Source organism: Anolis carolinensis, unplaced genomic scaffold, assembly GCF_035594765.1.
Source record: "Anolis carolinensis isolate JA03-04 unplaced genomic scaffold, rAnoCar3.1.pri scaffold_14, whole genome shotgun sequence".
NCBI lineage: Eukaryota > Metazoa > Chordata > Lepidosauria > Squamata > Dactyloidae > Anolis > Anolis carolinensis.
This window is the reverse complement of record NW_026943825.1, coordinates 835001-849249: the sequence shown is the minus strand read 5'-3', so window position 1 is coordinate 849249 and position 14249 is coordinate 835001. Positions and strand designations below refer to the sequence as shown.

The 14249-nt window shown below is 41.0% G+C and overlaps 2 protein-coding genes across 2 annotated transcripts in view; both read right to left on the bottom strand.

Moving 5' to 3' along the window:
• Nucleotides 1-48: 48 nt before the first annotated feature.
• On the bottom strand, nucleotides 49-11150 carry chrm1 (cholinergic receptor muscarinic 1). The gene is made up of 2 exons (XM_062964842.1): nucleotides 9952-11150; nucleotides 49-2925 (listed from the first exon to the last, which is right to left on the bottom strand). Exon 2 carries the CDS (start codon nucleotides 2871-2873, stop codon nucleotides 1383-1385), a length of 1491 nt encoding a protein of 496 aa, XP_062820912.1. The 5' UTR covers nucleotides 2874-2925; nucleotides 9952-11150; the 3' UTR covers nucleotides 49-1382.
• Nucleotides 11151-12889: 1739 nt separating this feature from the next.
• Nucleotides 12890-14249, bottom strand: part of LOC107983863 (solute carrier family 22 member 6-A-like) — a 20434-nt gene continuing 19074 nt past the window's right edge. The window contains exon 10 of the mRNA XM_062964840.1: nucleotides 12890-13078. Within this exon, the coding sequence (XP_062820910.1) occupies nucleotides 13009-13078 (70 nt within the window). The 3' untranslated portion in view covers nucleotides 12890-13008. The remainder of the gene's footprint in view (nucleotides 13079-14249) is intronic.

The following is a 14249-nucleotide window of genomic DNA, read 5'->3' as shown; positions in this document are numbered from 1 at the left end:
AAATAAATCTGTGTCGATAAGCGAACGGCACAAAGAATCTTGCAACGCTTTAATATTTATAAAATTTATTGCAGACTAAGAACCACAATATATCCTTGCTTTTAAAACTGGAGCAATCGAGGAAAGTGGTGAAATCTCATTAGAAGTCTAAAAAGAAAAGGTGAGATAACCAACGCCAGGGATGCTTTCGTCATGGATTTCCGGCACATTGGTTGGACTAGAAGACTTGCCATCATTTCCAAATCCTTTTTTCTAAGGGACTGGAGCTTCCAAAATATCTCTTGTACATCCAGAGTTGGGTTTGAGAAAGACATGGCTAGATGCACTACTTCAGGAGTCCTCAAACTCAGGCCCGTCATTGGCCTGGTCCCTGTCCTAAACTTTAGACTAAGGGTAGACCTCAAAGTCTACTTGGGCTTTGGAGGTCTCTTTGCTTACCTATGGTCTTAGGAGATTGTCTAGATGGTCTTTGAAGGTCTCTTTGCTTAGCTACGGCCTTATGAGACCATCTAGATGGCTTCTGGAGGTCACTTTTCTTACCTATGGTCTTAGGAGATCGTCTAGATGGTTTTTGAAGGTCTCTTTGCTCAGCCACAGCCTTATGAGACCATCTAGATGGCTTTTGGAGGTCTCTTTTCTTACCGATGGTCCTGAGACCGACTAGATGGCCTTTGAGGGTCCCTTTCCTTACCGATGGTCCGATAAGACCATGTAGATGGTCTTTGGAAGTCTCTTGGCTTACTGATGGTCTTATGAAACCATCTAGATGGCCTTTGAGGTTTACCAACGTGGTTGTAGGTTTGCCCCGCAACCAAACATCCGGTGAGCTGACAGTTGAACGTGGTTCTAGGTTTGTTCTGCAACCAAATATCCGGTGAGCTGACAGTTGAATGCGGTTCTAGGTTTGTTCTGCAACCAAATATCCGGTGAGCTGACAGTTGAATGCGGTTCTAGGTTTGTTCTGCAACCAAATATCCGGTGAGCTGACAGTTGAATGCGGTTCTAGGTTTGTTCTGCAACCAAATATCCGGTGAGCTGACAGTTGAATGCGGTTCTAGGTTTGTTCTGCAACCAAATATCCGGTGAGCTGACAGTTGAATGCGGTTCTAGGTTTGTTCTGCAACCAAATATCCGGTGAGCTGACAGTTGAATGCGGTTCTAGGTTTGTTCTGCAACCAAACATCCGGTGAGCTGACAGTTGAATGCGGTTCTAGGTTTACCAACGTGGTTGTAGGTTTGCCCCGCAACCAAACATCCGGTGAGCTGACAGTTGAACGTGGTTCTAGGTTCTCCAACCAGGCTTTCATGTCCCGCAACCCAACGTTCTACTGAATTGCCCAGGAGAACGGTTCCTTTTCCCATGGATTCTCCAACCTCTTCTTTTATGGGCGCTGGACCCCACGACACAGAAGTAGCCTCCGGAACGTGGTGCGGAAGGACCTGTTGCACAGCGCATAGCACATGGGGTTGACGGTGCTGTTGACGTAGCAGAGCCAGTAGCCCAGCTCCCAGAGGCTCTGAGGGACACAGCCCTCGCAGAAGGTGGAGACCAGCACCATGATGTTGTAGGGTGTCCACGTGATCAAGAAGGCCAAGAGGATGGCGCTGAGGGTCCGGGCCGCTTTCTTCTCCTTCATCAGCGAGAGGGTTCTCCGCTTGGAGAGGCTCCTCCTCTTCCTCCTCCTCCTCCTCTTCCTCCCTTGGTTCTTCTCCATTAAAACCACGTTCTTGAGTCTCTTGTCCAGGCCCAGCGGTGGTTTCGGGATCACGACCAAGACCGTTCCAGTTGCCGTCTTGGGCTCCTTGTGCTGCGTCTCCTTGGAGGTCTGCACGATGGTGCCGATCATGGGAAGACGAATGACGGCGGAGCAGACGTTGTGGAGCTCGAAGGGCTGCTGCTCGCCTTCGGACGACGTCAAGGAGTCGGCGGAGGCCTCTCCGGCGTCTTCGTCCTCGGTGGTGTTCCAGCTCCCGTTGCTACTCTGGTCCAAGAAGACCTCCTCCGTTTTTGGCCCCGCAAAGCAGCACCGTTGCAGAGGACGTTCTCCAGATGTTGGAGGAGGAGCGAGAGGTTGAGGAGGCTCCGAGCTGCTGCTACTTCCGCTTCCTCCACTCCTGGTGGTTCTGGAGGCCACCGCTAAGCTCTTACTGAACTCTGAGCCTTGGAGTCCACACAGCTCCTTGGCCCGCTTCTGTGTCTCTTGGTAGATCCTCCAGTAGAGCACCACCATGATGGTGACCGGAAGGTAGAAGGCGGCAATGGCCGTCCCGAACGTGATGATGGGCTCTGAGAAGAACTGGATGTAGCACTCGTGGTCGGCCACCGTCCGCTCCCCGACGACCTTCTGCCAGAACAAGATGGCCGGGGCCCACAGGACGAAGGAGATCAACCAAGCCATGCTGATCATCACCGCCGCCCGCCTGGGGGTCCGCTTGGCCCTGTAGGTGAGGGGCCGCGTGATGGAGAAGTAGCGGTCAAAGCTGATGAGCAAGAGGCTCATGACGGAGGCGTTGCTGGCCACGTAGTCCAGGGCCAACCACAGGTCGCAGGCCAAGGAGCCCATTATCCACTGACCCATGACGATGTAGGTCGTGTACAGGTTCATGGAGATGGTGCCGATGACGAGGTCGGCGGCGGCCAAGCTTAGCAAGAAATAGTTGTTGACGGTCTTCAGCTCCCGGTTGACTTTGAAGGAGATCATCACCAGAAGGTTCCCCACCACGGTGACCAAGGAGAGGACCCCGGTGATGAACACGATCAGTGCCACCTCCCACGAGGAGTAGCCACCGCCCGAGGAAGACGTGGTCGGTTCCTGGGTGAGATTGGGAGACGGTGGGAAGACGGAGAGGTTCATCTTCTCACCATGAGGCATCTTCTGGTGCCACCATCCAAGACGGAGCTTTGAAGACCACCAAAAGCTTCAACTAAAAGGAGAAGAACGGAAATGGCCGTGAGCTGTGAGAGAAGAACATATCTAGATCACATCAGCATATCTAGTATGTAATGAGTGGTATAGTGTAATATATAATGGTATTATTGTGCTATGCTAATATATAATATATTGTATGTAAATATAACTTGTAAACCGTTCTGGTGAGAGAGGGCGGGGTATCATATATAATGGTGTTATTGTGCTATGCTAATGATATAATATATTGTATGTAAATATAACTTGTAAGCCGTTCTGAGTCCTCTTCGGGGTGAGAGAGGGCTGGGCATAAATGTAGTAAACAAACAAACAAACAATTCCTCCCTCAAGCGGTATTCAAACAGGCCGTCACCCATTTGAATGACATCTTCCATCACTTACATTGATTTTAAAACCATGGTAAATTTGAACCCTGAGTAGACGTTGTTGTTGTTGTTGCTATTATTATTGCTGTGTTAGAACCCCAGTCTCGAAAAAACAGTTTCCATTGACATCACCCAAGGAAACTTACCGTATATACTCAAGTATAAGCCAAGTTTTTCAGCCCTTTTTTAGGTCTGAAAAAAACCTCCTCGGCTTATACTCAGGTGAGGGTTGTCTGGTTGTCTTATATTTGGGTCGGCTTATACTCGAGTATATATGGTACATTTATTATTTTTCTCTCTTATTACTGGTATTATTACCTTTGATATTTTTCTCTATTATTGTTGCTACTATTACATTTATTTTACTCTATTTTTTATTATTATTATTAATAATAATAATAATACATTTATTATTTCACTCTGATATTACTATTATTATTGCATTTATTATTTTACTCTATTTATTATTACTTATATTATTTTCCTGTATTTATTATTATTATTATTGCATTTATTATTTTACTCTATTGTTATTATTACATTTATTTTACTCTATTAATAATAATAATAATAATAATAATACATTTATTATTTCACTCTGATATTATTATTATTGCATTTATTATTTTACTCTATTTATTATTACTTGTATTATTTTCCTGTATTTATTATTATTATTATTGCATTTATTATTTTACTCTATTATTATTATTATTATTATTAATACATTTATTATTTCACTCTGATATTATTATTATTGCATTTATTACTTTATTTATTATTACTTGTATTATTTTCCTGTATTTATTATTATTGTTATTGCATTTATTATTTTACTCTATTATTATTACATTTATTTTACTCATTATTATTATTATTGTTATTATTATTAATACATTTATCATTTCCCTCTGATCTCGTTATGACATTGATTATTTTATTCTATTATTATTAAAAGGATGCATAAGCACATTGACATTGAGGCAGATGAGAATAATGAGGAACTGAATCAGTCCAAGCTGGTCAAAGAGCTCAATCTCGCCTCGTTCCTTCTTCAATTGTTCCACGTTTGTCCTTGTGTCAATATTAAAATCCACGTGTTCAAACACGGTCTTAACTCAGGGTCACCTTGGAAGGTAACAAGGTAAAGTTTTCTATGCTCCTGAAATCAAGGAGATTCTGCCGCTTATACTCGAGTATATTTTTTTCTGTTCTTTTTTTCTGTAGGATGGCATTGGTTGTTTTTGCTGCCGCGTCACACTGGTGGCTTATGTACTTACATGGGAAGTGTTATAAAAACTCTCCATATCATTATCTGATCGTCCTCGCAGGCAAGTTCCAAGTCATTGTTTTTAATTGGCTTTTGAACATTTGGGTGGGCTTGCTTTTAATTACTCTGATTTTATCTGCTTGGATTTTTAATGTATTGTTCATTATATTATTTTTTTTATTGTTGAAATGTTTTAAGTTTTTGTCAAATATGTTGTGATGTTGTTGGGCTTGTCCCATTGTGAGCCGCCCCGAGTCCCTTCGGGGAGATGGGGTGGGATATAAAAATAAAGATTATTATTATTATTATTATTATTATTATTATTATTATTATTATTATTATTATTATTATCAGGCCTTCTGTCTCCTTCTTCAGGGTCCCATTTGTGAGCCAGAGCCAGGTCTTCTCCTTATCAGCTTTTCCTTCAATTTTGTCAAGGAACTTTCCATGCAATGTTTTGTAGTGCCAGCTGTCAGCTCCAGTTTGTAGTGCGGTTTTCTTGTACTGATTCTGCTCTAGTTTGTAGTGCGGTTTTCTTGTACTGATTCTGCTCTAGTTTGTAGTGCGGGTTTCTTGTACTGATTCTGCTGTAGTTTGTAGTGCAGGTTTCTTGTGCTGATTCTGCTCTAGTTTGTAGTGCGGTTTTCTTGTACTGATTCTGCTCTAGTTTGTAGTGCGATTTTCTTGTACTGATTCTGCTCTAGTTTGTAGTGCGGGTTTCTTGTACTGATTCTGCTCTAGTTTGTAGTGCGGTTTTCTTGTACTGATTCTGCTCTAGTTTGTAGTGCGGGTTTCTTGTACTGATTCTGCTCTAGTTTGTAGTGCGGTTTTCTTGTACTGATTCTGCTCTAGTTTGTAGTGCGGTTTTCTTGTACTGATTCTGCTCTAGTTTGTAGTGCGATTTTCTTGTACTGATTCTGCTCTAGTTTGTAGTGCGGGTTTCTTGTGCTGATTCTGCTCTAGTTTGTAGTGCGGGTTTCTTGTACTGATTCTGCTCTAGTTTGTAGTGCGGTTTTCTTGTACTGATTCTGCTCTAGTTTGTAGTGTGGTTTTCTTGTACTGATTCTGCTCTAGTTTGTAGTGCGGTTTTCTTGTACTGGTTTTTTGTCTGCTGTGCTTTGAGAAGTTTCTGATTTTTGACTTCAATCAAAGCAGGTTTTTCACTTTGCTTTACATATTCTGCCAGAGCATGTTCTTCTTCTTTGACTGCTTGTTTTACTTATTATTATTATTATTATTATTATTATTATTATTATTATTATTATTATTATTATTAAATGACTGGGCAGAGGACGGGTGTGGGTGCTCTGGAGCCTGCCTTTCTTCTGAATGCCAGGCCTGAACCTGTCACCATCCTTGGCCCACTCTCGCATGTTTGGAGTCAAAGGATAATTTATCTCGCCTCCTTCCAAACAATTTATAGTTAATATATATCTACGGCCTTGGGGAGAGAAATGTGTTCCAAGAAAGAAGGCCAAAGTTGGGTGCCGTCAACTTATGGATCAGGCCCAGCGTGGCGTGTGGCTCAGAAGGCGCCCTTTCAAAGATCCGTCCATTGGTGGGAAATATTTACATTGGGTTTGATGAATGGCTTTCTTCTGGATGTCATCACAGAGGCATCTCTCTTGCCTTTGCTTTTGCAGCATCCAGTCATACAAAATACCCTTTTAAGGGTTGTCTGCACCAGGAAAATAACCCAGTTGTAGTATCAATGCATGCTTAGCCCCACATTTCTTGACAGCAAAGGACCAGGCTGCCATTACTTGCAGGAAAGAAACTGCAATGCCAATATTTACCGTATATACTCGAGTATAAGCTGGCCCGAATATAAGCCGAGGCACCTAATTTTACCACAAAATAACTGGGAAAACATTGACTCCAGTATAAGCCGAGATACAGTAGAGTCTCATTTATCCAACATAAACGGGCCGGCAGAACGTTGGATAAGCGAATATGTTGGATAATAAGGAGGGATTAAGGAAAAGCCTATTAAACATCAAATTAGGTTATGATTTTACAAATTAAGCACCAAAACATCATGTTATGCAACAAATTTGACAGAAAAAGTAGTTCAATAGGCAGTAATGTTATGTTGTAATTACTGTATTTACGAATTTAGCACCAAAATATCACAATGTATTGAAAACATTGACTACAAAAATGCGTTGGATAATCCAGAACGTTGGATAAGCAAATGTTGGATAAGTGAGAGTCTACTGTACCAATAAAATTACATTACTGTATATACTTGAGTATAAGCTGACCTGAATATAAGCCGGGGCACCTAATTTTAACACAGAAAAACTGGGAAAACATTGACTCCCGTATAAGCCGAGATACCAATAAAATGACATTACCGTATATACTCGAGTATAAGCTGACCTGAATATAAGCCGAGGCACCTAATTTTACCACAAAAAACCTGGGAAAACATTGACTCCAGTATAAGCCGAGGGTGGTAAATTTCAGAAATAAAAATAGATACCAATAAAATTACAGTAATTGAGGCCTCAGTAGGTTAAATGTTTTTGAATATTTACATCAAGCTCTAATTTAGGATAAGACTGTCCAACTCTGATCAAATCCTTACTCTCATCTTCTTGAATGTAAATGTGCTTATGTATCCTTTTAATAATAATAGAGTAAAATAATACATGTAATAAATTGTTATTCTCATCTTCTTCAATGTAAATGTGCTTATGCCTCCTTTTAATAATAATAGAATAAAATAATACATGTAATGAATTGTTATTCTCATCTTCAATGTAAATGTGCTTATGGGTCCTTTTAATAATAATAAAAATAATACATGTAATAAATTGTTATTCTCATCTTCTTCAATGTAAATGTGCTTATGCCTCCTTTTAATAATAATAGAATAAAATAATACATGTAATAAATTGTTATTCTCATCTTCTTCAATGTAAATGTGCTTATGGGTCCTTTTAATAATAATAGAGTAAAATAATACATGTAATAAATTGTTATTCTCATCTTCTTCAATGTAAATGTGCTTATGCCTCCTTTTAATAATAATAGAGTAAAATAATACATGTAATAAATTGTTATTCTCATCTTCTTCAATGTAAATGTGCTTATGGGTCCTTTTAATAATAATAGAATAAAATAATACATGTAATAAATTGTTATTCTCATCTTCAATGTAAATGTGCTTATGGGTCCTTTTAATAATAATAGAGTAAAATAATACATGTAATAATAATAACAATAAATACAGGAAAATAATACAAGTAATAATAAATAGGGTAAAATAATAAATGCAATAATAATAATAAGATCAGAGGGAAATAATACATGTATTAATAAGAATAATAAAAATCGGGTAAAATAAATGTAATAGTAGCAACAATAATAGAGAAAAATAATGAATGTTATAATAATAATAATAATAATAATAATAATAGAGTAAAATAATACATGTAATAATAATAACAATAAATACAGGAAAATAATACAAGTAATAATAAATAGGGTAAAATAATAAATGCAATAATAATAATAATAATAAGATCAGAGGGAAATAATACATGTATTAATAAGAATAATAAAAATAGGGTAAAATAAATGTAATAGTAGCAACAATAATAGAGAAAAATAATGAATGTTATAATAATAATAATAGAGTGAAATAATAAATGTAATAATAATAATAATAAATGCAGTAAAATAATAAATGTAATAATAGAGTAAAATAATTAATGCAATAATAATAATAATAGAGAAATAATAAATGTATTAATAATAGTAATAAAAATAGAGTAAAATAAATGTAATAGTAGCAACAATCATAGAGAAAAGTGTGTTCTAAAGAGCACACTCGGGAAGGTGTCATGCGCCGTGGGTGACTCAGAGCATCAGTGCGCCTTCTCGGGAACATTTTCCACCTCGGCGTTTTGAACCTTTGAGAATGTGCCGGCATGTGCTCTTGCTCATTCAGTGTTTATGGAATAAATTGCCTCCGTGTTTGCTCCTGCAAGTCAAAGAAGTAGTTGACGTTTCCCAAGACGGAGAGTCAGCGCTTATTGGCTGAGACCAGAGGCGGAAACATTCCATCGCGGGATGGATAATCATTACTTTGGAGATACCCATTGGTTTATTTTTCCTTTCTGGGTTACTAACAAGTTAGCATAGAACTGGAAGAGACCCCAAAGGCCATCCAATCCAACCCTCTTTTGCTGCGCAGTGAAAGACACTACATTGGATAAGTGAGACTCACCTGTATTTTACTCTATTTTTATTATTATTAATACATTTATTATTTTACTCTGATCTTATTATTATTATTATTGCGTTTATTATTTCACTCTATGATTATTAAAAGGATACATAAGCACATTTACATTGAAGAATGCGAAAATAAGGATTTAATCAAAGTTGAACAGCCCCATCTTAAATTACAGTTTGATGTAAAGATTCGGAAACATTTAACCTACTGAGGCCTCAATTAATGTAATTTTTATTTCTGAAATTTACCATCCTCGGCATATACTGGAGTCAATGTTTTCCCAGTTTATAGTAAAATTAGGTGCCTCGGCTTATATTCAGGTCGGCTTATACTCGAGTATATACAGTAATGTAATTTTATTTGTACTGTATCTCGGCTTATACTGAAGTCAATGTTTTCCCAGTTTTTTTGTGGTAAAATTAGGTGCCTCAGCTTATATTCGGGTCGGCTTATACCCAAGTATATACTTTAATGTAATTTTCTTGGTATCTCGGCTTATACTGGAGTCAATGTTTTCCCAGTTTTATAGTAAAATGAGGTGCCTCGGCTTATATTCGGGTCGGCTTATATTCGAGTATATACAGTAATGTAATTTTATTGGTATCTCGGCTTATACTGGAGTCAATATTTTCCCAGTTTTTTTGTAGTAAAATGAGGTGCCTCGGCTTATATTCGGGTTGGCTTATACTCGAGTATATACAGTAATGTAATTTTATCGGTATCTATTTTTATTTCTGAAATTTACCACCCTCGGCTTATACTGGAGTCAAAGTTTTCCCAGTTCTTTTGGTTTATATTCGGGTTGGCTTATACTCGAGTATATACAGTAATGTAATTTTATCGGTATCTATTTTTATTTCTGAAATTTACCACCCTCGGCTTATACTGGAGTCAAAGTTTTCCCAGTTTTTTTGGCTTATATTCGAGTCGGCTTATACTCGAGTATATACAGTACAAACTTCTGAAAGTTGAACTCTCTGAAATTTGCACTACAAAGCCCTTTTTTTTTTGCTATTTTGGTGGGTTCTGCAATCACCCCAAATGGCTCAAGCAATGCCAGAGGAGCAAAGCAAATCGTATTGGGCTTTTCCAAGTCTGACTTGACAAGTTTTGCTCTATATAGAAGAATTCCTCTCTTACCTGCCGTGGTCCAAGCGCAGGTTCGTATCCCACATGTTTCCAAGTTCCCTTGAACTCAAAAGCAGTCGTGTTTTGCTCAGCGAAAGGTTTTCGGTCTTTCGAGGAAGGTTTCGGGGAGCAAATAAAGCACCCAGTTCTATACTCGCGTTGCTCCTCTGCCCCGCTCCCTCTGCCGAGTGCGAGACTCAATCTATGCGCAGCGGCTCCGTCTAGAAGCAGCAACGCCTGTCGCTTGAGTTGAGCGAGACTTGGCTCAAGGTTTGGGTTGAAGAGGAAATCTTGGCAGGTGCAACTCGTCAGCTCGCAAAGTTCAAAATTCTCGAGAAAAATTCCCCGTTCAAACAACAAGGCGTGACATCTCCTAAATGCATTTTTCATCACCAGACGACCATTCGTCTTTATTGTTGTGACTGCCCTATATCTATATATATAAAAGGGTAATGGAATCTCGGCACCGGACAAAACAATTAAACTAAACGCCCCACAACCTCGAAAATTGACAGCAAAACCTCTCATCCACGCCTCTACGTTCATACAACAAAAAGAAAAGAAAAATTAAGTCCTAGCCACAGCAACACGTGGCCGGGCACAGCTAGTCTATATATATAAAAGGGTAATGGAATCACGGCACCGGACAAAACAATTAAACTAAACGCCTCAAAACCTCAAAAATTGACAGCACAACCTCTCATCCACGCCTCTACGTTCATACAACAAAAAGAAAAGAAAAATTAAGTCCTAGCCACAGCAACACGTGGCCGGGCACAGCTAGTCTATATATATAAAAGGGTAATGGAATCACGGCACCGGACAAAACAATTAAACTAAACGCCTCAAAACCTCAAAAATTGACAGCACAACCTCTCATCCACGCCTCTACGTTCATACAACAAAAAGAAAAGAAAAATTAAGTCCTAGCCACAGCAACACGTGGCCGGGCACAGCTAGTCTATATATATAAAAGGGTAATGGAATCACGGCACCGGACAAAACAATTAAACTAAACGCCTCAAAACCTCAAAAATTGACAGCACAACCTCTCATCCACGCCTCTACGTTCATACAACAAAAAGAAAAGAAAAATTAAGTCCTAGCCACAGCAACACGTGGCCGGGCACAGCTAGTCTATATATATAAAAGGGTAATGGAATCACGGCACCGGACAAAACAATTAAACTAAACGCCTCAAAACCTCAAAAATTGACAGCACAACCTCTCATCCATGCCTCTACGTTCATACAACCAAAAGAAAAGAAAAATTAAGTCCTAGCCACAGCAACGCGTGGCCGGGCACAGCTAGTAGTCATCTATAAGTCTGGAAATTTTTAATTCAAAACCCAACAAACTGGGTCAACAGACCGACAGGTGATTTTTGGAAGAGTATTTGGAAGGTTACAGATCTCTTACACGGATGAGCCGATTCACACATATAGTAGAATTTCAAAACTTTTTTTTTTAAGATAAGGAAATGTTCTCTTTCCTGCATTGGATTTTGTGGCTCCAGGTGACACTCTTTTCTTCACTTGTTCACTTGTTCTTTGCTTTTCTTCACCTCACTTGTTAGGCATTCAGCCTGGGGAAATCCCCTCTTGGACTACAACTCCCAGGACCGTCAAACTAGCCAGGGATTCTGGGACTTTTGAGTCCAAAGGGAACTTTCTCACGCCCCAGTTGAGAGCGATTTCTGAACCTCAGAGTCGAGGGAACAAAGAGTGAAGGATTTGCATTTCTTGGACGACAGGGAACAGCTGCCGTGTTGAAACGTCTCTCCATCCTTTGTATGGAAGAACGCCTGTTTGTGCGAACCCAGCGTTAACCCGGGACGAGATTGATGGGGTGCGCTGGCCATGAGAGACAGCTGGGCTTTTGGCAGGGCTGCCGGGTTTTTGTGGAAAGGGAAACGGGATGCAAGGAGACAGTAGAGTCTATAGCAGTGGTTCACAAAGTGGGTGATGGAGCGATCCAGGGGGGCGGTGATGGCACCTTTAGGACATGGGGGCGGGGCCAGAGGGGGGGCGGGGCCTCTTCCCAAAAGCCCGAGACAGGGCTGAGCCTCTATATTTCTCCTGAGAGGCCTTTTAGGACTAAAGGGCGGGGCTAGGGAAGGGGGCGGGGCCTCTTCCCAAGAGCCCGAGACAGGGCTGAGCTTCTATATTTCTCCTGAGAGGCCTTTTAGGACTAAAGGGCGGGGCTAGGGGTGGGGGCGGGGCCTCTTCCCAAGAGCCCGAGACAGGGCTGAGCCTCTATATTTCTCCTGAGGTGCTTGTTGGGACTCAGAGGGCGGAGCTAGGGAAGGGGGCGGGTCCTCCTTCCAAGAGCCTGAGACAGGGCTGAGCCTCTATATTTCTCCTGAGAGGCCTTTTAGGACTAAAGGGCGGGGCTAGGGGTGGGGGCGGGGCCTCCTTCCAAGAGCCTGAGACAGGGCTGAGCCTCTATATTTCTCCTGAGACATTTAGGACTAAAGGGCGGGGCTAGGGGTGGGGGCGGGGCCTCTTCCCAAGCGCCTGAGACAGGGCTGAGCCTCTATATTTCTCCTGAGACATTTAGGACTAAAGGGCGGGGCTAGGGGCAGGGTGGGGCCTCTTCCCAAGAGCCTGAGTCAGGGCTGAGCCTCTATATCTCCCCTGAGGCGCTTGTTAGAACACGGCACTTGGGAAGAGGCCCCGCCCCCTCCTCTAGCCCCGCCCCCTGTGTCTTGGCAGGCTCCGCAGGACAGAGATAGATGCTCAGCCCTGACTCAGAGCTCGTAACTCCTCCCATCCCGGTCCTGACCGCCCATTTGTGGCCCCGCCCATCTCCCCCTCCTAGGGGGAGGCTCAGCCCCGCCCCCTTGATCAGGAGCCACGCCCACCCCTCTAAGCCACGCCCCCTTTCCAGGACAAATAAGTGTGGGAACCACCGTGATCAATAAATACATTTCAGAGAGACGATTGGCAGCAATGTTTGAATGGCCTTTATTGGGTCAGTTTCCATCCCAGGCTCAAAAGGGAAACGCAGACAGGTGAGGCCGTGGGGGGTCTCTGGCCCATGACCCCCAATTTAACAGAGTCCGTCTTCTCAGGTGTGGCCTTGGTCCATCTTCTGGAGCAGAACCTGTTCTCGGCCCTGCGGCTGAGCGGGTGGCCTTCTGTCGGAGAGAAAACAGGGCAGCCATGGATCTCAACACCGTTTCTAATACACTTACAATCCGTCTCCCACCATCAGACCCTGTGGCATTGAGTTCCACAATTTAATCCCAGGTGAAGTATCTAGAACAGATACACATTATTGAAATTTGGACTGTGTTTTTCTAGGTTTTTTTTATTGAAAGACATAGATTGGGTGACTACGTCTTTGGTGGCCAAATTTGGTGTCATTGGGTCCAGTGGTTTTGTTGTTTACTCCATGGGAAAAACGGACATTATTGAATTTTGGACTGTATTTTTCTAGGGTTTTTTTTATTGAAAGACATAGATTGGGTGACTATGTCTTTTGTGGGCAAATTTGGTGTCATTGGGTCCAGTGGTTTTGTTGTTTACTCCATGGGAAAAACAGACATTATTGAATTTTGGACTGTATTTTTCTAGGGTTTTTTTATTGAAAGACATAGATTGGGTGACTATGTCTTTTGTGGCCAAATTTGGTGCGATTGGGTCCAGTGGTTTTGTTGTTTACTCCATGGGAAAAACGGACATTATTGAAATTTGGACTGTATTTTTCTAGGTTTTTTTATTGAAAGACATAGATTGGGTGACTATGTCTTTGGTGGCCAAATTTGGTGTCATTGGGTCCAGTGGTTTTGTTGTTTACTCCATGGGAAAAACGGACATTATTGAATTTTGGACTGTATTTTTCTAGGTTTTTTTATTGAAAGACATAGATTGGGTGACTATGTCTTTGGTGGCCAAATTTGGTGTGATTGGGTCCAGTGGTTTTGTTGTTTACTCCATGGGAAAAACGCACATTATTGAAATTTGGACTGTATTTTTCTAGGTTTTTTGATTGAAAGACATAGATTGGGTGACTATGTCTTTTGTGGCCAAATTTGGTGCGATTGGGTCCAGTGGTTTTGTTGTTTACTCCATGGGAAAAACGGACATTATTGAATTTTGGACTGTATTTTTCTAGGGTTTTTTTATTGAAAGACATAGATTGGGTGACTATGTCTTTTGTGGGCAAATTTGGTGTCATTGGGTCCAGTGGTTTTGTTGTTTACTCCATGGGAAAAACAGACATTATTGAATTTTGGACTGTATTTTTCTAGGGTTTTTTTATTGAAAGACATAGATTGGGTGACTATGTCTTTTGTGGCCAAATTT